Below are 25,776 nucleotides of genomic sequence, written 5' to 3'. Positions count from 1 at the left end.
TATCACAATATTCCACGTGTGAAAACACAAAAGGCATTTCAGCAACTTCGCACAACTAATTTACCAACCATTCACAACGCGGTCGCAACGTACCCTGAAGGTAGCACATAAGCTTACGGCCAGTGTGAATCACCACACTCAAGGACAAATAGAGATAAGACTTGTCAGCTGACAGGTACAGTGCGTGGACCCGCCAGAAGACCGCACGTTCTCGGGCCATTATCTCCGTAACCGTTCAACTTTGGACATAGGTGTTTTGGGTCATATCGTCATACTTTAACATAAGGGACACCCTTCCGAAGTCTGACACATTCTTCCTGGGACACTCTGTATATTGTACATAGAAGTAGGAATTAAGATTAAATTTGTAAATACGTGTACATACTGACAATGGACTCAGTACTACAGGCTATGACTGACAAATGACAGACCCGACCTCTCGTCAGAGAGGGCGCCCAAAAATAGGACAGTAACTTTCATATAAGAAGAAACATCTGGCCATGAGCCCCACCTGGGGCTCGACACCAAGACAGACTGACCGACTGTCAGTCGCAATGTGACTTTGACTTTGATTTGACGCCAGCATCAGTCACAAATACGCTTGCTTCAAGAGAACACCGCAACATCGAGTCTACTAGTGGCCGCACCGCAGCCGACTCCGGCAGCGATCGCCAACGGTCATCAGGCCAGCCAGCCGCTAAAGGAGCTTCGCCGCCACTAGCACCGGGTATCCCGGTATCCCTCTGGCTCGCAATCAGCGGACTGCTGTTAGGACGAACACCGACACTAGCGCTGGCTAGTCCGCAGCAAAGAGAGCTTCGGCCGGCATCTAGCAGGCGCCCGGCTTCCGACGAAAGGCCCTTCTCTGGAATAACAATATCATCAATATCTTCACTATCGCAGGCTAGCCCGCTACGAAAGGTGTTTCGCCGGTATTCATCAGGCACGCTCTGCTTCCCTGCTCCTCTGTAACATTCATTCTAACAGCTATAAATGTTTATTACGGTTTTACGTGCTTGTCTCTCCATGCCACTAGATTCAACATCCCACACCTGTATTGTTCTACTTGTGTTCCTGCATTGGCGAGTGGTAACATATTGGAATACTGGAGTTTCAGCAATATGTAAACACTGGCCAATATAAGGATACTAGCAGACCAACACAGGTATATGTAAATATGTTGTTAAAATTATGAAAATGTTGTATATCCATATGTCTCATTGCAGTGACAGAAAATAATAAAACAAAAAATTACCAGTTTCTGCGGTACTTTTTTGGTTGATTCTTGGTCTGTATAATGGTATCTCACAACCTGGGTTATGTGATATCAAAAGTTAGGGCAATCTGTGGAGACTGAATTCGGAAGGATGCAGAAGAGAGCTGCTGTTACTATTTTGAGGCTCGAATTATGGAAACCCTGATCTTGGATAATCGATTTTCCACACTGTCATGCGGAAATATAATTTAATCACACTGGCTGCATGTGAACATCCACGGCCTGAACATAATGCAATATGACACTTCCAAAAGTAACTTGAGCCTCAATCTGTGGTGACAATGGAGGCCCAGCATTAAAGTGTTAATAGGAAAACCTTGCATTCTCTGCTTAGTTTGTGGAGTTCAACTTTCAGATAATGTTTGTATATTTTATTTCAGTGTTCCTGTTAAGTGTCTCTTTGCTCTCAGTTCATGAAAAGCAACCATCTTTGGTTTCATTAGGGACTGCAAAATGTTATGTGCAATTCAGTTAATTCCTGTTGGATAACTAAGAGTCCACTTCATTTTATAAAGAAAGACAGGCTTATGGTTACATCATTGTCATGTGTCCATTTGCCTGTATTATCCCACTAGATGTCAACATCTCCTGTACTTTTAATTTTCTGTTATTAATAATAACATGGCTGCCATAGCACCACATACCTTATGGTTGAGAATAAAGTATGATAATGCCTGACTAAAGCTTATATTCATCTTTATTCTTGGTAAGCTTCCACCACAAGTCAGGAACTATACCTGTCAGTACAACCTTTGATGGCATCAATTTTGGAAGGAGTTCCTGCACACCTACACTCAGTTCTTAACTGTGAAAAACAAGGAAATCACTGGTACAACCAGAACTGATGTTGTGGTATAACCATACACAAAGAATAACCACTTTGTTGCCAGATGGAATGTGGCCTATTGTGCTGGCTGAAAACATGGCTTAATCTTCATTAATTCCACCATCAGAAGTCTATACTTGTTTCCTGAATGTAATTCTGACTAATCTTGAGCTCTAGAGACACCAGTAGTAAGTTTGAAAAAAAAAAATTAATATGGTCAAAAAAATTGTTTTGGTTGCTGGTTTGCTTCAATCCTCTAATACCTAATCAAATAATGAAGAGCGCTGTCTTCTGGGATGAGGCACCATATAGTTTAGTAGAAGTCCACCTCCATTTGGGGAAATGTTTGTCATGCATGTTCAAGGCCAAAGGATAAGCCAAGCAAGGAAACAGCAAGAAGCAGATGGCAACAAGTGGGGTGAACAGCTCTTGTTTAGCTTACTATTTGACTCTGAATGTGGAAGCATATTTTCCTCCTAAACATCGAAGAACTTATACTGAACTGGGTGGCATCNGCAAGGAAACAGCAAGAAGCAGATGGCAACAAGTGGGGTGAACAGCATTCTGTCTCTTGTTTAGCTTACTATTTGACTCTGAAGGTGGAAGCATATTTTCCTCCTAAACATCGAAGGACTTATACTGAACTGGGTGGCATTACATCTCAGAGGATAATTCGCTTCATACTTAACCGTTGTGAGAACCTAAACTCTAGCAGTGGTAGTTTAGTTGAAAGAAGGACTTGCTTTATGGGAGTTCAGGGACCGAACTTTGTAATGAAAGGGATAGAGAAAATAGGCCAACTTACTAATTCCATGGAGCTCTGAGACTTGAAAAGCCGCCAGTCGCTCAGCTACTCAAGAATTTTCCAGTATTTTACAGAACCTGAAAGCTCATTACCATGTACACAAGAACCCTCTACTGGTCCCTATCCTAAGCCAGATCAATCCAGTCTATATCACTTCAGCCTATTTCTCTAAGATCCATTTTAATGTTATTCACCCACATACCTTGGTCTTCCTAGTGGTCTCTTTTCCTCTGGCTTTCTCACCAAAATCCTATATGCATTCCTCTATCCAATTCGGGCTATGTGCCCTGCCCATCTCATCCTCATTGTTTTCTCCAACCACCCATCATTTCATCTCGCTTTGATTCACATATTCAGACACACATAAAAGGGTTTCTCTTACATAGGGTTGTCTATACAAGGCATGATGCACACTATATTAGAGAGCAGATGGACTTTAATTTTTTTTTTGCTTAAAAACAGGATTTGTACTAAATATATCGGCTCATATTATTCAACTAGACTCCACGCAAGATAGTAAAGTCAGAAAAGTTTCCACTGAAACATGGCACCAGGCTCCTATGCAATTTCTTCCTTTTGTCCACAGTGCTTCAGTGCTTAGTAGTGCGTTTCTTTAAGTAGTTGTTTTCTTCGTAAATGACTTGTTATAAACTGGTATGAAACATGGTCTTTGGCTCTGAGGGAAGCACATAAACTAAAACTAAAAGCAGAGGGCCAAGGAGAATATTTGAATTAAATAAATATTAAATAACACAAGAATAAATCTGTAACACAGTGAGGAATACAATAATATTATATTGTAGCATCTTGTTGCACTTCTCATGTCCTGTTTGTAATTAGTTCTACAGTATTATGTGCAACGATTTATTAAAACTTAATAAAAGCCAGTCACTTTTAAAGTTTTCAGAACATGTTTCCATGGAAGTGGTCATCATCAGGTGTTAAAAGTTGTGGTTGAGGAAACTGCTGTCTTTCTGCTTTGATATTTATTTGTTGATATATGTTCCCCCTAGTGAGCATGTGTGTATTCCTCCTTGCTGTGTTATGTTCCTCATGGTAACATGTTCCTTTTCAAAAGATGTTTATTTGTTGATATATGTTTCCTCTATTAGGCATGTCAAGAAAAGGAACAAGATACAAGAGGGAACATAACACAGCAGGGAGGAACACACATGCTCACTAGGGGAACCATGTATCAACCAACAACTAAACATAAAGCAGAAAGACAGCAGTTTCCTCATTCACAAATTTTTTAACGCCTGAAGATGACCACTTCCGTCGAAACGTGTCTTGAAAACTTTAAAAATGACTAGCTCTTTTTAAATTTTAATAAACTGTTGTACATAATAATGTAGAACTAATTAAAAACACTGAGGAATACAATAATTTGTGAACTTGCTTATTGAGTTCTTAGACTTTATCCATATTCCAATATACAAAAGAAACACTTCGGGAACTGGATCTATTCCATCCTCAAGTGGCTGAAATTATTTCTTTCTGATGGACGCAACTGAGTAGGAGCCTCCCATACTTTCACCTGAAGATGGAGACAAATCAAATTCCCGAAACATCGTGCTGTTTCTGGATGTCAGACATCATACAAGGCCCAGATACATAATCCTGAGTGCAATGCAACATAGACAGAACACTTCAGAATTGAAAATAATTTGTACTTTACACCAAACCTTATTACACCTCGGAAACTGGATAGCTGACGTATGGTAGAAATGAAAAATGCTTACACAATTTTATTTGGTAAACTTAGAGTGAAGATGATGTATGTGGGACTTTGGCATATGTGTGAGAACTATCTTACATCTCAGAGAAACAGGAGTTTAAAAGGTAAAATGCATTCAAATGACACAAGACACTCTTACGTGATTTGAGTGACTACAGACGGGGTTTGGATTGATAATTGGATTTATTGAACCCTTACAGAACGTAACTACAAGTATCTATAGCACTACTGCTAATTCACACACTCAGCAGTTCACGACAGCACATACTAGGTCTTCTCAGTCTGCTGTATCTGCACCACTCGTTGTCTGGTAACGGCTTCTAACGGCGGACTTTCCCCTTACTCTGGGTTCCCAAACTATCCCCGGCCTCAACTACGAGCTTCTCACAGCAACAGCTCACAGCGGCTGAAACGCAGCAGTTCTCTAACTCACTCACCCTCTCACTCACCCATCAAACAACTCGCTCCACTTCCTTAACTCGACTAACTGAACTTAACTCGCTCTGTCGAGTAATACAGCCTCTGAGCGGACCACATAGAAAAAAACGCTGCAGAGAGTACTTTCATCGTTGCGCGCGGGCCGCTGCATAGCAACGCTGTTTATTCAGTGGGAGTTGCCTAGCAACAGGTCTATATGCACAATACATTTCAGTGGCCGGCTTTTATTAATATGCTAATGAACCTACCACTTTCATAAAAAGAAGATTCCGTGACTGGCTGACCGAATGTTAGCTTCTCGATAAGAACTTTGCTGCACGGATTTATTTACCTGAGATCACTTAACTAACTGCATAGATTTAATTAAGCCGACAGTTCGCTATCATAACATAATAAAATCCGTAATTAAAGAGCATCTTAAACCAGTTTAATCTCATTTATACCGTTTCAAGTTTATGGCAGAGTTTCTGATAATCTCTTTACCAAAAATCGATCCAGAATAATTACTCGTCCTTGTCTGCCTCGTAGTAAAGTTTGAACATAGTCATCAGTTTTACCCCCTCCAAACAGCCGTGTAGCTATACATGTCGTCAGCTTTAATATTAAAAGCCCTGTACACTTGGCCCTCTAGTGGAATCCGCACACCGACAGCCTAAACACAGTACCAAAGTTTAAGTGGATTCGAGCAGACGATGCAAATGCTACATACTTTTGTTTTCAGAGAGTATTCGAACCTGGATATGATTTCCTCCACTCTCTCCCTGTCTATCTGTCTGTCTGTCTATCTATCTAACTAACTGTCTAGGTATCTGTCTGTCTGTCTAGATATGTATATCTCGTACGTGTATATTGTCACTTGTCCCGGTAACGCAACAAGAAATTAATGGGTTCCGGATTAGACGAAGCTGTTTTATTGGATAATTCGTTTACAGTTGCAACTACATTCACTCGAAAATACCGTCTTGCAGACGATGGGACCTGACTTGTCCGTCGCCTCTCACGTTTCGTCTTCCGGTTCTTGGTTGAGCTGGTTTCCTCTGATCTGATCTTCTCTCGTCTCCTCTGATCTGACCTCCTCACCGGTCTTCTCTGATCTGAATCTGACTCTTATGTTACAACCGACGGTCAGTCGGTCAGTCTGTCTTGGAATATAGCACCCATCTGGGGTTTATTTTTATTACTGTCAGACAGTTGTGGGTTTGGTGACGTGGGGCGCTCTCTCTGACGAGAGGACGGGTCTGTCGTTTACAATTGCTGCTGGCCCTTGCTAGTGCAGTCATTTTTGGGTCCGAGTCCAATGTGACTCGTGATCGTATTTTACTGTCTCAGATTCGAGACTTCCCTTTTCGTCGATTCCTACGACTCTCAGGGCTACGGTGTAGGTATTCGACCCCGCCTCCACACGGGACTCTTTTCCATGTCGTCTGAGTCTCATTTTACGACCGACGGTCAGTCGGCCAGTTTGTCTTGGCATAAAGCACCCATCTGGGGCTTGAGACCAGATATTTATTACTGTTTGATAGTTACGGTCTTATTGTGGACGCCATCGCTGACGAGAGGACGGGTCTGTCTTTTTTATATGTTGCTGATCCTTGCCAGCGCAGTCTTTCTCGGGTGGGAGACTCTTGGACTCGAGACCATATATTACTGTCTCAAATTTGAGACTTCCCTTTTCGTCGCCTCCTACGACTCGCAGAGTCTCGGTGGAAGTATTCGAATCCGCCTCAACACGGACCTCTCTGTCCTCTGATCTCCAAGTCCAAGTCTCATTGCGATCCTCTGATCTCTGGTCTTGTCTGGTCTCTTATCTTCTAAAGTCGGACGGACTAGAAGACACCTTCTTGAAAGATTTCGTTTCCCGTGTTAGCTAGTGTATCCGTTGCAGCGGGAACTGCAGTAGCCCTGGCTTTCATTCCCCTGGTAACGTCCGCCAATGTACGTGTCCTTGCATTTACAGTTGACGCCTACACAGCAATACATTCACTGTTCCTTATATAAAAAAGTAAGTAAAGCTATCCCTTTATCGGGCCTTGAAGGCCCATAGGGTTGTGAGACATTGAGGGTCCCACATTATCTATACAATCGGCTCAAAGATGGCGGTAAGGTTGTCAGCCTTACGCGCCGGTCGCGCTTTACTCCCCAGGAAAATTATTTAATTATTTCCTAGCACTCATTTCTGTTAGAGGCTGAGTGAACCCCAGGGCCAACGTGCGGCTGGAAGGATTAGGTCAATTGAGACTTCAACCCGGACTTTCCGGCTTGTAGCATAGCCCCTCAACCAACTACGCTACCGCGTGCCCCGTTATATGAGAAACATAACTACTGAGCCGTTGTCTAGCAATGGACGCCCGCTCAGATATTCTGGTTTTTAGGCTGCACGCCACAATATATATAGGCCTATAAGAAATATAGCGCGAAGCCCTAAAGTAGCGTAACTGCACAATGCGACTAGCTTTACGACAGCAATTTTACATCTGCATGAAGGACAATGACACAGGCTATGAGAAATTATAAACAACGCAACGGAAATTTGGGGTATAGTAGGCTGTATGAATACTAGTCCCAAGTTCTTCAATCGTCATGCGTTTCAAATGTAATCACGTAAAAATGAATTCCCCAGCTTTCTTCAACACTGATCCAGACGTTTACATACCCGGAGAATGTTCTTTCAAGTGTTATCTTTATTGATACTTGTAGTTTATTCAACGAAGTCTCTTGTGACATTTCGTAATAAGCTAATTTTTCAAGGTAAGGAGTTCTTAGGTCCACGCCCTACCCCCCAAACTGGAAGACCATCCCATATTGGCTAACAGCGACTGCTTATTTCATATTTAATGTATTGGCAGCTACCCTCTATGTCAAGAAGTCGTTCCCTCCAACCTCAACCTGAGGACGCATCATGCCGTGGTGAAAAGGGATTAAAGGAAGAACATAGACTGAGGGTGTTCGAGAACAGGGTGCTGGGGAGAATATTTGGACCAAAGAGGGATGAAGTGACAGGAGGTTGGAGAAAATTGCATAATGAGGAGCTTCATAACTTGTACCCTTTGCCAAGTAGAATGATCAAGTCAAGGAAGATGGGGTGGGCAGGGCATGTAGCACGAATTATATTATATTAGTGGGAAAGCCAGAAGGAAAGAACCACTAGGAAGACCAAGACGTAGGTGGGTGGATAATATTAAAATGGACTTTAGAGAAAGAGGATGTGGTTGTATAGACTGGATTGATCTGGCTCAGGATAGGGACCAGTGGAGGGCTCTTGTAAACACGGTAATGAACCTTCGGGTTCCATAAAATGCTGTGAAGTTCTTGAATAGTTGCACAACTGGCGACTTCTCAAGACTCAGCTCCACGAAGTTAGTTAGTATGTATAACGACGCTTTCAGGATATATAGCACCAAATTATTGGGTGATTAAACAATAATGAATTCGGAAGGATGTGCAATAAGGCATTCGTGACCTAATTTAGGACACCGCCACAATATCTGCTTGGAAGAACCGAGAGACATGATATGACAGATATTGAAACAGTGCAGCACGGAAGCTTTGCTACTTGAGTTGACTTGTGCAGAGCTTTCGGCAGAATCACGGCAATGATTACCCAATAGACATTCAGTACACTTTAACCTCGAACTGTGTGGAGTTATCGCCGTAACCAAATTAACGAGAGCCTGGAATGACGGACGGACAAACGCCGTGCTTGCAAATTGGTGTTTACTTACGTTCTGTTGCCCCTTATTCAATGTCGTTGCATGCTCAGTGACGTCACTATTACAGAGCGATCACTCTGATCGTCTCGTCTCAAATTCTCCATCTCTTCTGTCTGCCATTCTAAGTTGTGGATGTCCATGGAGCTGAGTCCTTCTTGATAAGCTAAGAGTTGCTCAGTTACTCAAGAAAGTTCTAGAATCTTATTAAACCTAGAATTTTTGGGAACCTTTGTTTACAAGAGCCCGCCACTTGCCCCTGTTCTGATCCGGGCTATTCCAGGTTATGTTTCTCAATCCTGTTTCCTTAATATACAATTTAATACTATCCAGTCTACCCCTAGGTCTTCCTAGCGGTCTCTTTCATTCCGGTTGTCTTATCAGCATTTTATATCCACTTCTCTCCTATGCGTACTTCATGTCCTGCCCATCTCACCCCCCTTGATTTTAACATTCTAATTATATCTAATGCCGGTCACGGTAGCCGAGCGTTCTAAGGCATGTATTGTCTTCGCCCGCTTGAAAACCAGGATCGTGGGTTCGAATCCCACTCAGGGTATGCATGTTTAGGTTGTGTGTGTGCGTTTTTCTGTGTTTGTATACAAGTAGAGGCCTTGCGACGAGCTGATCACCCGCCCAAGGAGTCCTACCGAATGTGTAAGATCTAGAAAAACGGAAGTGAACGGAGAAGTTCATGGAGGTAGGCCTAGGCCCACTGGGGCTGCAGTACCAAGGAAAAATAATAATAATAATAATAATAATATCTAATGAGAAGCGTACATTATGAAGCTTCCGAACAGGCAGTTTTCTTCTGTCGCCTATTTCTTACTCACACTTTGTTCCAAATAATACCCTTAGCATGCCGCTCTGAGACACCTCCAGTCTCTGTTCGTTCTCTGATATGAGGGACGAAGTTTCGCACCCGTGCTAATCGAGTTGGAGGAGCGCCGTAACCACCGCAACTGATAGAATCTGAAGTTTCCACCGCGATAGGCGGGTTCTAACGTCATGTCTTTATTATGTATGACATCCTATCACTGATGAGTGATGAGTACCCTCTTAATTGCTGATACGATTCTCTTATGTATGAAAAAAACCTGTACCTAATTCATAATTCGCATTCCCCTTTCCATAGAAAATGTATAGTCTCCTGCTGGTGCGATACCACCTCCATCCCGTCTGACCTCCTGTACTCCCGCTAAATCTAACTTATATTTTGAGATTTCTGCCGCCACTGCCCTGAACAAACCTCCCCTATAAAAGCTTCCAACATTCCAAGTACCAAATCTCATGTTCATTTTCTTTTGCTTGGGTCGTTTATCCAAGGAATCCGACCAGGTCCGAGGCTTCTTGCAAATTTTCGTAACAAGCTTATTTTTACGGTGTGGAGTTGTTAGACCCAAGCCAAACCCCAAGCTTAAGGACCACCCTTTTTCAGCTGTCCTCGACTGTTTATTCAGTATATTCACAGCCCCCCCTCCACAACTGGAGGTCGTCTCCTCCAGCTGCAACCTGAGGACGCGCCATGCCGTGGTGATAAGGGACCCACCTAACATGGACAGTTTTATCATTTCTGCTCTATAATCTCTACAGCTAAAACTTGCCGACATGAATGCCATGATAACAGTTCGAGTTCATGTAAACTGTCCGTAACTGGACACAGACAGACAGAGGGACTCCAGGTTCTCTGCCAGAAGAACGTAGGATCTGTTGAAATTAAACAGAGACCAATTACGATGGGTGATAGGGCTTTCCCAGGACACTACCACCTAAAGAGACCCCTTTTCAAACTGGGTTTGACAGATGATCCCACTTGCGGAAGGTGCCTAGAAGAAGATGAATCAGCCACATATATCCTGTGTGATTGTGAGGCCACAGCTTATTCAAGATTTCGTCACATGGGCCAGTTCTTTATGGACCCAAGTGACTACTATAACGCCCCCATAAACAAATTCTTATATTTCTTTCGAAGTATAGGATTGAAAAAAGGTTGATCAAAAGGGGAAGCACAACAGATCATTGAAGGCCGCAGTATAAGGACCGGATTTTTATGGCCCAGCCCTCATACTACATTCATTCAAACTATTATTCGCTGTTGAAACTTTTCATTTTATCTGTTTATAAATCTTCATATTGTGCAGAAATAATTTGTAGGCGACCTGTATGATTAATTGTGCACCACCATGGCAGCAGCAGATAGACGTTGACGTCATCAGAACTTCTCAGCTGTTGGCATTGCTGGAATTCCCGGGCATATCGAGACTTGTCACACACAAATGTTCTCAATTACCCACAAGAAACTGTGCAAATATACGTCAGTATGTGCACACAGCGAACAGGGACAGGATTTGGTCTTCCACGTAAATGAGCTCACTTGTACATCAACAAATGTCACTAGAATATCCTTTACAAAAGAAATAAGTACTTTATAACGTAAAGCTGTCCCTGTCCTTAATTAGTTAAGCACTATGCAATGAAAACGTATGGGAGAGTGGAGATATAGCTCCACTATTCTTGAACTCGGCACTAGATGGAAGTACGTAGTCAGCTCCAGGACTCGGCCGCTTTACACCAGGGAAAGGGTCCCCATGCACTCATTGAATAGAAGTCTTGGTGGGCCCCAGAGTCGGGTCAGACGCTGTACAGAAGAGAAAAATCTTGCACTGCCGGCATTCGAACTCGGTCCGTACAGCCCGTACCCCGTCGCTATACCGACTGAGACATTATTCGCAAGAAATCGGTACGAAGACATTTTACATACTTTCCCCCACTTGCATCTGGACCCTTAGTGTGACGTAGAATTATACACCTGAAGAGGCTATATATATATCGTGAGATCCCCACAAAATTTTATCAAAATCATATGAGCCTTTTTCGAGAAAATAGACATTTCTTGTTTGAGGGAATTTGTGAAAGGCCCGTATGTTTTTAGAGCTAGATTACATATATTCACCGACCACCGACCTGAACAGCGCATGGGACAAATTTGCTGTTGGTCCTCGACAGCACAGTCATTCTTATTTTCGGACCCGACCGGGACACATGTCTATATGGGTCCGACATATGATGGACAAACTACCAAAACCGAAATATGAATAAAGTGCTTCCAAACGCCCACACAGACACAGGAAACCAGATCTACAGATTCCTACATTTTCGTATTCAGGAGATCCGAGCACATAAATGTGTCGTAACTGTAGCTTGGTCTTTTTACCATCACAGTAGTTTCTCATGTATACTATGTATGAGAGAGCATCGGTATAGGACACGTACATATACACATTTTTGCTTTGAATGGCCGATACTATGACCTCCCTGAATTCTGAGCTTTCCTCCTGGATCACCCTGTATAAGGATTTTGCCTCCAATTATGTGCTAACAACGGTAATTAGCAACAGTTTCATCATGACATCAAGGTATGTCTTACTATCTGGTGACGTAAGCCCATTGATATTTCAGGCACAGTATACTTCACGTTTCTTGTTGTGTTGTGCAGGTGAGTGGGTTACCTATCCGCAACGGGATACAGCACGCAGGAGAGATCGCTTCCATGTCGCTCCAGCTGCTGGAGGCCGTGAAGTTGTTCCGAATCCGGCATCGACCCACCGACAGCCTGATGCTTCGCATTGGCATCCATTCTGGTAAGCTGTCACGTTATTGTGACTGGAGACAAGATTTGGATAAATAGTGTCTGTTCAACGGTCAAGAAAACCTGGCAACACCGCTGAGCAGGCCCAACATTCCTCACAGACTGTTGCTGTAACTGCCGATAGCAGAAGGAGTCATTAGCCCAGACAAACGCTCGCCGTCTGGTGGTCTGATCTTGTCACCGTAGTAAGTCTCATTAATAGTCTCGCGAATTGCGAGGTCTACTGTTGGGTTGCAGAAAATTAGGAACTGGACCTTGTGGAGGGGTCGGCCCCCTCCAAAACGGAAGGAAAACCTACTAGCAGCGTCAGCATAAGAAAAGCCGGGAATGTTGGAACACTGGCCACTCGGGNCGGTAATTAGCAACAGTTTCATCATGACATCAAGGTATGTCTTACTATCTGGTGACGTAAGCCCATTGATATTTCAGGCACAGTATACTTCACGTTTCTTGTTGTGTTGTGCAGGTGAGTGGGTTACCTATCCGCAACGGGATACAGCACGCAGGAGAGATCGCTTCCATGTCGCTCCAGCTGCTAGAGGCCGTGAAGTTGTTCCGAATCCGGCATCGACCCACCGACAGCCTGATGCTTCGCATTGGCATCCATTCTGGTAAGCTGTCACGTTATTGTGACTGGAGACAAGATTTGGATAAATAGTGTCTGTTCAACGGTCAAGAAAACCTGGCAACACCGCTGAGCAGGCCCAACATTCCTCACAGACTGTTGCTGTAACTGCCGATAGCAGAAGGAGTCATTAGCCCAGACAAACGCTCGCCGTCTGGTGGTCTGATCTTGTCACCGTAGTAAGTCTCATTAATAGTCTCGCGAATTGCGAGGTCTACTGTTGGGTTGCAGAAAATTAGGAACTAGACCTTCTGGAGGGGTCGGCACCCTCCAAAACGGAAGGAAAGCCTACTAGCAGCGTCAGCATAAGAAAAGCCGGGAATGTGGGAACACTGGCCACTCGGAATAATTTTGCCCCCGCAGTCGGAAACAAGGAAAACCTTTGGATAATGGCGAGAACCTGGACTAACTGGAAACTTATAAGACAACCATTCGGGACTAGCTGGCCTTAGGGAGCCAGCGGTGATAGCGGTTGGAGAGCCGCCACCGCAGAAGAAAAACCCGAGCAACGGGAAGTGAGATGACACCAAGCAGAAACTTCGGAAAGGAAGAACAGGCGGTATGCTTGCAGGTTATTCGGGACGAATAGTCTTAAGGAGGGAACAACGTTACATGTACACCAATTGCTACGCAATGGGTTGGTAAACAAACTCCCGTGAAATAAATGCTTGGTGAACAATCCGTTGCTAGGTCACGCATCAATAGGATGAATGTTTATACCTCGTTGCAAGACAGCAATAAGCGCGCCAACGGACTGGCGAGATAGCTATCAAATTACTTAATTTCAGTGTCGTCCGCGCCATGCTCAGTGCTAAATAACAGAGTTGTAAACACGTCTAAAATAATGTATGTTTTCTATCGTGTCCGTGTCGGATTTATAGGGGACAGTGAAGGTCGTTTGCAGTCAGTCGTAGCTGAGAAGCAATGAGTGAAGGACACGAGGCCGTCACGGAAAAGAATCCAGGAGAGTACAACGCACTGGATAGTAAAAGGACGAGAATGGAGCATGTCCTTGGTGAATTGTGATTGAAAACAAGAAGACTTCAAGTGATTTTAAGTGCTAGTTTCTGTGTTGAGATCCGTTGCCAGGAGACGACCAGTGAAGACTGGGAATCCTAGTGCGTGTGCAACCATGGGCTAGAAAGTGTGTAAATCAGCGATAGCGCTGCATTAACTGTAATTAAAAGAGAACTTGTAACCGAAGTGATAATAAATCCAATCACACGAACTAGAACCCAATGTTTTCGTCACACGTACCTGCCTACACGTGACAATATATTAGTCGTTAATTGCCACGAAATCTACTCATTTTCATGTAGTCTCATGCAGGACATCTGATGGTATTCCACTAATCTATCTTCTATCTTGCGCATTAGTTTGCTTAGCACAAGCGACATCATAAAACTAACGTATTTTTATAACACAGCTATATACTCACTAACGCAAAATTTCGCTCTCAGCTAAAAGTAAACCGACGCCTTTACCCTAATATCCGTTTGAGGTAAGTTCCCGAGAGTGTAGCAGACCACATTTCTTGCACGCTCAAAAATTCACACGTCTTCAGGAAATATCTACAGTGGATAATGACTAATTAAAAGTAGTAAATATAAAACCAAAATAAATCCAGTGCAATAGACAGAGCGTTTGTTAATCTTACTGTTTACGGATAACGACTACCACTGTCTTCAGGTCCCGTGTGCGCAGGCGTCGTGGGCCTCAAGATGCCTCGCTATTGTTTGTTCGGGGACACAGTGAACACTGCCAGCCGCATGGAGTCAAGTGGCATACGTGAGTACCACACATGTGATTCCACATGAGTACCGCACACGTGTTAGATTATGACAGAGATCTGGTCAGGCAAGTACGCATATGTTCAAGAGCAAATTTTATATTCCGAAACGAAAGTTTTTACTTGCAATCAATGCATGATCACAAATTACTCTCTTGTTTATCAGAAGTACATAACGCAAAATAGAGAAGACGTATTGGTGTGACTATCCTCCCGTACTTTACTGCCCGAAATTAAGTACACTTTTCGGACAAATTTCATTTCGGCTCAAGACACATTAACTTTCTTATCTATTAGCTTCTAAAGCGTATTTTGAAGCGATAAGTTTTTTTTACTATTATCTAAAGAAATTATGTTAAACGTTTAAAATTTCAGCATACTTTCTGAGATACTGTCCGAGAAATAAACTCGAAAGAATCATGCTTTCCGACCTTCATGCCTCGTCCAGTCGGATAGAGTGCTTATGGCGCATTCTGTTGTCCCGATTTGGCAAGAAAAATGACCATGTTTCTTGGCATTACTTTGAAATGTATAACAACATTTCCTTCCAGCCCCTTATTCATTCATGGCCCTATTACCACTTCATTAGACTGCCTGTAGCCTCTGTAGAGTGTCTTATAAAGTCTAGTTCAAGGAGATCCCAGTTTCATGCTTGCTTAAACTTAATCTAAATTTCTTTGAAGTCGCATCAATTTCAAATAATGATCCAAATAATTACTTCAACCTTAGGAAGTTACTACAGTATATTTTAACTTACAGTTGGCACCAAAATAACCAAGCCAAATTTCCTGTTGAACACAAAACTTTTCTTCCATAAGGTTGCCCATTCAAGGTATGGCACAGTAGTAACGTGTAACGTGCTTCTGTGCAGCGCTGAAGATCCACTGCAGCTCGGACTGCAAGGCACTGCTGGACCAAGTGGGAGGCTACACGCTAGCAGAGCGTGGTCTGGTCCCCTTAAAAGGCAAGGGAGAGCAGCGCACCTTTTGGCTATTGGGAGAGGATCCTGTGCACCGACAACGTCGCGCCGAGGAGAGGGCTCGTGTCGGGCTTAAGACCCGGACACTCCCCGACAGCAACGGATATCTGTGTGGTGTGGGGCCTCGCAGCTCTCTCAAGAGCAAGAGCTCTGCGTGTCCGCCCCTAGCGCGGTGCTCCAGCCTAGAATCACCAAAACGACTTCGGTTCGCCAGCGGAAATTTGTTGGAACTCCATCGTTACCAAAGGGACCCAATGCTGGAAGCTATTGCAGATAACAGTCCCTGCAAGAAGACTGCACCGCATCTCTTGGACGCTGAACGTTGCAGCACGTCCTGCCCCTGCATCAAGGTGCTGCCTTCAAGTGTTAACTCTAAGAACAATAGTTTTCCGGTATTATTTCCCACGGTCTGCAGTTCGGCACCCGCGAGCCCAGGAAGTGGCAGCGTCAATCCCATATATTCTACCTCAGTTGCCCAAAGCGATGAAGGAAGTTTCCTCATTGATGAGCTGAACAAACCGTTACTGGAGGTTACTGGTGAAGCTGGTGACGTTACAGACATAGAGACACCCGTCTAGCAGAACTGCAGTGGTGTTACGTCAGAACTAATAAGAGAAAGACGGCGAGTAACTGGCGTGAACAGAGTCAGAGCTATATATTGCGATGTTGCGAGATAGATTCCATCTCGAACATGCCATATTATTTTCATTCCAAGTTGTCGTGCCACCGATCGTGTTATCAAAAACTATTTAAAAGTGTTTTCATATTATTTATTATCATGTATTTTTCTAGTTAGATCCAAAATACCAAAATTTCGCTGTCGTAAGCCCAACGATACAACACAGATAGTTACTGCATTCATGTACAGTAACAATAGCGAGGCCTGACCGATACTGGTTGGTTTAGCTGTCAGCACGTGACAATCAGTGTTATTCCTGCGAAAACGCCTAGTGTTTTAATGCAGTAAATATGAAGTTTTGTGTGCAGGAGAGAACGAAGTTCACGGCGTTAAAACGGAAGAGTGTTCCATATTCCAAAGTTACTTAATCGTTTCCACATGGCATAACTAACATACCCACTTTCACTGAAGTCCTTCGAGCCTATCGTGTGAAATAGACGGTCTGTTTGTGAGACTCATTGGTTATTATGATGGTGGTTGTGTTGCAGAAAAACATGTAGCCACACACACATGTGTTCCAGACGACGAAACAAGTGATAAACTTAATAAAAGCATGAAATTTTGCGATTGGTGATAATTGAGAACGAATGTGGATAGAGAGAGAAGGAGCGTGATCTATCCGTATCAGAATCTCTGCATTCAAATGCTGAGAGGCTGAATAATATGAATAAAGAACTGTAAATGATCACAGGGAATTATTTTTTTCTGAACCCCATATATAAATTTGGTTTTAATGTAGACTCCTCAAGTTATATAATAAATTGTCGGAGCACAAAGGTTGATATGAACTATTTCGCGGAAGCGACACCAAGACTCACTCACGAACTAATCATCATTGCACTGGCTCCAAAAGTAGATACAGTCTCTGCTCTAAAGAATGTAAACACACCGACAAGATGGCGACTTGCTCAGCAGACCATGTAAGTATTATAATGACGCTTGTTCACATAACCTTACATTTTCCTGATCTGTGTACTGATAAAATGAGACACTTTTGAGCTGCTCTTTAATCAGAATGCAAATTAACGTATAGATTATGACATATTTTTATGGCTCTACGGCCCTTTGTTGAGCCTTTGTGGCTTTTTCAGTTTCTCAATCCAATACACAGTCTGTAGGACTCCTTGAATGGGGAATTAGCCCCCTTCACAAGACCTCTACCTACACTGAGAACAATACAAACACAGAATAAACATACCTTGATTGGGATTCCAACCCACGATCCCAGCGTTCGAGCAAGCGAAGACAGTTCATGCCTACCGCGCGACCACTGTGATCTGCAGATTATGACATACCACAACAATGAGTCGTACGCAGGGGCGAAACTAGGAGGGGCAGGGTTGCGCTGCTGCTCCAAGGAATCACATGCACTACAGTCTGGAATGTTCTCAACGTTTAACCCACTTGTGTACTTGTACGGCTGCTGGACGCCTACCAGTTCAGGTGAGTTCAGCTACTTTTGATGACTATCAAATGTACCGGATAATGGAAGTCGAAATAGTTTGCGTGACGGGAAAGAGATGCATCTTATAAGTGTTTAGGCATTTATTTTGAAACTTTAAATTTAATTTAGGCATTTGTGTAGACGATACGAAATAGTAGACCTGTGGGTAGAAAAGTAGCTGTAAGTCATCACTGAATAGCGAAAATGTGCAGTGAGTGAAGGGATGAGGCTTCTCTAAATTGAATGTAAAAATATATATAAAACATGAGACGATCCACATGCGTTCCTAGGAGTGTAATCAGGAAGTTTATCATATTGAAAAATATATTCTCTTCATAATACAAATCGTAAAGCTATCTCTGTAACAAACCGTGGAGGATCATAGGTTTGTGAGACGTCGAGGCTCCCAGTCGACCCCAGGGCCATAGCGCAGGTGGGAGGACTAGGTCAATTGAAATTCCAGTGACCTCATTGGGAATTGAACTCGCGGCCTTCCGGCTTGTAGCTTAGTGCTTCAACCAATTACATTCCGTATGCCCCCGTCTGAATTAAATTAACACAAAGAGATCGAATTTTATGGAGATTGCAACGCAAACCTGGGCCTTTTGGGAGAAAGGTTAATTCTGAAAATTGTAATATATAGACATAAGTACAGAGTAAAATATGCTTAGGGTCTATCAAAAACAAAAATAAAATACTAACACTAGGACGAATAACAATGTAAAATAAAAATTGTCACTTTCTTTGATTGGTTTAGCATCACGCTATGGAGGTGTTTGGGAGAGTGGAGGTACAGCTCCAGGACTCTTAATCTAAACCTCCCCTGAGATGCCCTCTATCATCAGGAGAAATTTGGCCTAAATAGGCGTATGTGATATTGAAAGATTCTTTAAAGTCGTATATCACATTACTCAACCGCTTGAAGGCCAGTGGTTCCACATATATGTACCACTTGCTATAACAAACTGAACCTTGGCACGCTGACCACAGAGTGAATTTTTGTGTTCCGTATGGTTCTCAAAATAAACAGCGATTTGTTCTTAAACATCATTATCCGGTTGGTCTTTGTAGCCGAGATGTAATGTGTTTCCTGTGAGGTACGAACTGAATGTTTATATGGTATTTAGATGATTTTCAATCTGTAGAAGCCGGAAGGTTGTGGTTTCGATTCCCGATTAAGCCATTGGATTTTTCAATTGACCTAATTCTTCCAGCCGAAATATGGCCCTGGGATCGACTCAGCCTCTGAAAGAAATGAGTACCAGGAATATTTCTGAGTGTAAGGGGAGCCGGCGCGTGAGGCTGGCAACCTGACCACCATCTGTGAGCCATTTTTCTAGAAAATGGAGCCTCGGCGTCACACAGCCCTATGGGCCTCTGCGGCCTGTTACAGGGATAGCTTCGCCTTTTCTTTTAAAGGGTTAAAACTTTTTTTCCCCTCCGTCCATCTATTGGGGTAAATTTTGAAATCATGTCTTTCGGAAATGAATCCTGCTCCCTTCTTTCCACAAGACAACCATTTTTACCCTCGTTAGTTATGTTATCAGACCCTGATGTTGGAGACAGGTGGCCCCTGAAACGTCCATAATTTTTAACAATTTTAGACGCCGTGAAAGCATCAGATCTTATATCATGAACTTCACTCCTCCATTCCAGTGAGTGGTCAGCTTCACGCGCCATCCGCTTTTAATTAAGAAACACAAACCACTCTGATAACTGGACAATACTAAGTGATGTGAGGTTGGTTATGCAGACTGAGGTGACAAGTGCTTGGAAGTAGCCGCGGGTCAGCATCTGTACCTACTGCTGCGTTGTTTCAAGTGAAGATCGGAGGAAACTATGAATATTCGAGCCCGAATTACCATTTCCACTCACGAAATTCTAGCCAGGTGAGTATCATATCCAAATCATGTAACCCTATCTGGGACACCCGCCAATTTCTCCACATTCATTAATGTCAATAATTCTACCGTTGGCCATGTGCAGTCTGATACTCCGGGTGTCGTTAAATAACCATCTTAGATAAAGGGATAGAAAATCCCCTGCCATGTACCTGTTTGTAGTAGACAATATAATGACAGTTTCATCAAATATGTGGATTATATGGAGCCTGAATTAAAGCAAAATAATGAACTTGTAGTGAGAAAGAGAGGCAAATAAGAAGTCATGGCCAATGTAAAGCCACAATCCCATCGTGATTTCGAGGTAACAGATGAAAATATCCGAAAAACGTACCTCCATATTGCCGGAATCCTGGCCGAGAATTGATCCAAAGGCCCAAGGAACAAGAACAGTGAGAGTTAACATTACGTTGCTGCGAGTAGAAGCCCAAATGCATTCCTCGAAATTTAATCATCAAAGAACAAAATTGAATAGTAAAGAGATACGTGTGATGACATGTCCAGGGTTTATTCTGAAACTGTACGGAGAAACTCAGGTGTGATGACATGTCCAGGAATCATTCTGAAACTGTACGGAGATGCTCAGGTGTGATGGCATGTCCAGGAATCATTCTGAAACGGTACGGAGATACTCAGATGTGATGACATGTCCAGGAATCATTCTGAAACTATACGGAGAAACTCAGTGTGATGACATGTCCAGGGTTTATTCTGAAAGTGTACGGAGAAACTCAGGTGTGATGACATGTCCAGGAATCATTCTGAAACTATACGGAGAAAATCAGGTGTGATGACATGTCCAGGGATCATTCTGAAACTGTACGGAGAAACTCAGGTGTGATGACATGTCCAGGGCTCATTCTGAAACTGTACGGAGAAACTCAGGTGTGATGACATGTCCAGTGCTCATTCTGAAACTGTACGGAGAAACTCAGGTGTGATGACATGTCCAGGGCTCATTCTGAAACTGTACGGAGAAACTCAGGTGTGATGACATGTCCAGGGCTCATTCTGAAACTGTACGGAGAAACTCAGGTGTGATGACATGTCCAGAAATCATTCTGAAACTGTACGGAGATGCTCAGATGTGATGACATGTCCAGGAATCATTCTGAAACTATACGGAAAAACTCAGGTGTGGTGACATGTCCAGGGTTTATTCTGAAACTGTACGGAGAAACTCCGGTGTGATGACATGTCCAGGAATCATTCTGAAACTGTACGAAGAAACTCAGGTGTGATGACATGTCCAGGGCTCATTCTGAAACTGTACGGATAAACTCAGGTGTGATGACATATCCAGTGCTCATTCTGAAACTGAACGGAGAAACTCAGGTGTGATGACATGTCCAGGGCTCATTCTGAAACTGTACGGAGAAACTCAGGTGTGATGACATGTCCAGTGCTCATTCTGAAACTGAACGGAGAAACTCAGGTGTGATGACATGTCCAGGGCTCATTCTGAAACTGTACGGAGAAACTCAGGTGTGATGACATGTCCAGGGCTCCTTCCGGAATGCTACGAAGTCACACGAATGTGATGACATCTATAGGGCCAATTCTCAGAAATTACTGTGTCACGAATGTGCGACGTTTTGAATAGATCTCACTGTGAAGCAGCATAAAGTCATGACATATCAATGTCGAGCAGCATGGAGCCCTACAAGTATAAATGCCTCTCTGAGGCGGGTGGGTGACAGGCAATTAGCACTGGGCCATGAGATTTATATGGGCGAGGCCACTCAGGATTAATGGCGTGCCGTAATTATATTGGGGGGGGGGAAACGAAACGGAATAGACGCTCCTCTAGAGTCATATTTTTAGAACTTATGGTTTTACAGAATTATGAGCTAGCAACCAGGGCCATGGCCAGTCTGGAAACGGGGGTGTGCAAGCGACTAACCCACCAAATGCTTAATTAACTCATAGAACTACCTGCGTCACCAATTATGTGACTAAAATGTAGTTACTTATTTATACAAATCTCCTCTAACTAATATTATCCTGTGACGTCATATTGTGGGAGCACGCGGTAGCGTAGTTTGTTGAGGTACTATGCTACAAGCCTGAAGGTAGAGGGTTCGATTTCTGATGAAGTCATTGGATTTTTTTCAATTGACCCGATACTTCCAGCCGCACCATGGCCCTGGGGTCAACTTAGCCTCTAAGAGAAATGAGTATCAGGAATAATCCTGCGGGTAAAGAGCGACCGGTACGTAAGGCTGATCTCACCGCCATCTGTGAGCCGATTGTCTAGAAAATGTGGGAGCCTCGACATCTCACAAATCTATGGGCTTTCACGGCTTGTTAGGCGTCTCTATTACAATTTCGCGTGATTACAACAGTTCACACACACTGAACTACTCCTGGATAACGAATCTCTCACTGTTGTCTGGATATTGCACTAGCCTCTAGTCTTCTCTTCTTTATCCGTTTGTATTCTTCTGTCTTCTTTTGGCCAGTTCTCTCCCCGAGGTAGGTTTTGTTCGAACCGTATGGAGATCACCTCCTTGAAGGGTTCTCTTTTTGCGTCTCTGTCCGTGTCTGTTTCCGTTGCCTAGGAGACGTCTTCAGTATCTCCTCTGTTGTCGCGAGTATTGAGATCTTCGCTAGTAAGTAACTGAAGTTCTGTTATTGACCGCGTTACACGGGGTTCTCTGGTAACATATCTTAATATTTTGAGCAACCCGTCACAATCTCATAGTACACGCATAGTATGTATGGTCTGTATATGTATACCAGGACTGTGTCGACCAAATAATAATAAACATTATCTCCTGACGACCTGATCCGTTGGACTGCTTAAATACTACTAGTCTCCAAAATCCGAAACTACCCGGACTACTGTTGAAGAAAATAATTAAGCAACTGACGTCTTACATTTCAGACTGCTTAAATGACCACGTGACCCGTCACGGTAGCCGAGCGGTCTAAGGCATGTACTGTCTTCGCTCGCTTGGAAACCGGGATCGTGAGTTCGAATCCCACTCAGGGCATGGATGTTTAGTTTGTGTGTGTGTGTTTGTATACAGGTAGAGAACTTGCGACGAGCTGATCACTCGCCCAAGGAGTTCTACCGAATGTGTAAGATCTAGTAAACCGAAGTGAAACGGAGAAGTTCATGGAGGTAGGCCTAGGCCCACTGGGGCTGTAGTGCCAAGGAAGACCATGTAATTACGAGTGCCTGAGTAAGCAAAATATCTACGTAACCTGAAAGTTCTCAGAACATTTGACGCGGTGATCCACGAAAATAAATATGTAAATTTACTCGATTCCATTCTATGTTTGTTGGTCAAAGAAAACTGCAGTTTTGCACAGTGCAGGAAATCCCTGTGAGGCTGTACCGTTGCACCAGAAACCTGAACAGCAATGCAGCCTCTCCACACCTACACTAAGCTAACTAACTTCTTGCAGTTGAGTCCTTCCACAGAAGCCGCTGATTGTGCAGCTACTCAGGCACTTCCAGCGTTTATGGAACCCTAAGGTCCATTACCGTGTTTACAAGAGCCCTCCACCGGTCCCCATCCTGAGCCAGATCAAGCCAATCCATAACACCACATTCTACACATATTTCTCTATGTAAATATGTATGAGAGATGGGCCATAATCCGGACCCTGCACCGCGACCAACAATTGTCTATTGTGCTTCCCATTTAATTAACCCCTAATTAATCCTACAATTTTCTATTTCTGTAGGATCCATTTTAATATTATCTAACCACCTACGTCTTTGTTTCCATACTAGCGTCTTTCCTTCTGACTTTCCCACTGATTTCCTGTGTGAATTCGCCCTCTCCCTCACTCGTGCTACATGCTCTGTCTATCTCATCCTCCTTGACACAGTCATTACACTTGGCGAAGAGTACAAGTTATGAAACTCCTCATTATGCAGTTTTCTCCACCCTCCTGTCACTTCATTCCTCTTCGGTCCAAATATTATCCTCAGCGCCGTGTTTTCAAACACCCTCAGTCTATGCTCCCCCTTAATATCAGAGACCAAGTTTCACACCCATACAGAACCACAGGCAAGATTTGTACATTTTAATTTTGATGTTTGTAGACATCAAATTTGTTCCTATGAAATGTTCCTGAAGAATCAGCGAAAAATTCATTTCTTCACCTGCTGAATGCCTTTATCAAGAGGTACGGTGACAGGTGGAACCTAAATAGCTTTATAACATATTTGCAGTATACCACAATATATGCTTGTATAGTCATAAGAAATCCTCACGAAGTGTTGCGTCGGCTGCAGATGTGTGTTCCGAGAGCATCTAATTAAATCTTACTGACTTACTAATATGCAAAAATTTTACGTGGATGCAAACATACTGCATAGTGCAGACCCGTTACTGAGTAACGACTTCGCAAACAAACATGTTCCCATAATTGGAACATAATTGGAGTTCAAAAGTGAACATTTTTCTCTACAATTTCTTTATTAAAACCGTCACAACACAAGTGTATCAAGGTCAGTGCCTAGTTTGGCTCTGCTACATGTTTCTCCTACGTGTTTACATCCTTTCTCACAAAGCTAGGTTGTTGAAAACTGCATGACGATTTTCAATGCTATGGGCTGCAAGGCCTGTGTTCGATTCCCGGCAGGGGTAAGAGATTTTTCCCAACTCCACAGCGTCCAGACCGACTATGAACCCCGCCCAGCCTCCTATCCAATAACCTACATTCACTCCCTCATATGTTTTCACCGTCTAGTGCTTAATTNAAGTACTCGGAGAAAACCCGCCCCAGCGCCACTTTGTCCACCACAAATCCTACTTGACCAGACCCGGGATCGAACCCGGGCCGCCGCGGTGGGAAGCCAGCGACTAACCGCTTGAGCTATGGGGCAGCCAATTACCTTTACCTTGTATGAATGTATGAGGGGTAGGCCTCCTCGGCCCTTGCACCGCGACCTACAGTGGTCTATTGTGCTTTACATTTACCTTACTTCGACGAATTTCTTCCATTCACCCGTGAGAGAGTGAATCTACTTTCTGTGAATCCTGGTAAAGTACCGGTTGAACTTTACCTCTGCGTCATTAACACACCCTCATGTCGTGGTGCTGAAACGTGGGAAATACTTTGCCCTTGAACTCCACCGCCATGTTTGCCTGCCTGTGTGTCGTAAGACTGCAATTAGGGAAGTGCCTTCACTTCACTTTGCTGATATATTAGACGGTGAGGGGTTGAAATGATAGTACTAGGGTAGGGGTTGGGAGGGAGAGGATTGTACTTGGCGTGGGAGATGACGTCAGTCCGTCACCTCCAGCGATAATGTTGCGTGGAGTGGTGAAGAGGTGATTTGGTAATCAAGACTTGGGTGCTGCTGTAACGGAGAACAGCCTGCTGTCTTCAGCATGTGAAAACTAGGAAACTGAAGTGAAACACGGCAGCAGAAGCGGCTTATGTGAAGTCATGTGCCCGTCTCAGGTCTCCTGACTCGGTTCATATGTACTTACATTGCTCCAATATCAACGCGGGACGACACGACAAGTATACATCCACTGATGCAGACCGTAGCAAACACAAATGGATCTGAATTTGTCTCAGACGTCACAAGGAAGAATACTTTTTTCCGTGGTGTGGCGCACATGTTGTCTGATACAAATTTGCCAGCGTTTCGAATGAATATAGCAGGATGGAGCAAACAGAAAGAACATCCAAATTCTTGCTGGTCACTTCCTTCACTAAGTTTTTTATCCCGAAGATGGGGCCAGTACAGTTTCGCATCACGGTAGGTAGCGATCTTCCTGGATATTTCCGTTTGGATTGCATCCAAAGATTAGTGTGCACTTCGGAACCGAAATGGAGAACGAATCATAAGATGAAGTGGACTGGATTGAATTGAATTGGGTTAGAACACTTGAATGTTGAACATTAGAGTTAAATGACCAGAAAACTAGTTGTTACCCAGTAATATATA

General features: G+C 43.4%; 1 protein-coding gene across 4 annotated transcripts in view; it reads left to right on the top strand.

Moving 5' to 3' along the window:
• Positions 1 to 17,281, top strand: part of LOC111870337 (receptor-type guanylate cyclase Gyc76C) — a 240,603-nt gene extending 223,322 nt beyond the window's left edge. For 2 of the 4 annotated variants that reach the window (XM_033753784.1, XM_033753785.1), the window contains exon 20: positions 12,287 to 12,766. In XM_033753784.1, the coding sequence (XP_033609675.1) occupies positions 12,287 to 12,478 (192 nt within the window). In that variant the 3' untranslated portion in view covers positions 12,479 to 12,766. Of the gene's footprint in view, positions 1 to 12,286; positions 12,768 to 14,753; positions 14,853 to 15,724 lie in introns of those variants that run through there. The other 2 variants (XM_033753787.1, XM_033753786.1) reach the window with 2 other exon arrangements.
• The last annotated feature ends 8,495 nt before the right edge of the window (positions 17,282 to 25,776 follow it).

This window comes from Cryptotermes secundus, unplaced genomic scaffold, assembly GCF_002891405.2.
Source record: "Cryptotermes secundus unplaced genomic scaffold, Csec_1.0 scaffold391, whole genome shotgun sequence".
NCBI lineage: Eukaryota > Metazoa > Arthropoda > Insecta > Blattodea > Kalotermitidae > Cryptotermes > Cryptotermes secundus.
The sequence above is the reverse complement of the archived record's forward strand: the minus strand, read 5'-3'. Positions and strand labels throughout refer to the sequence as shown.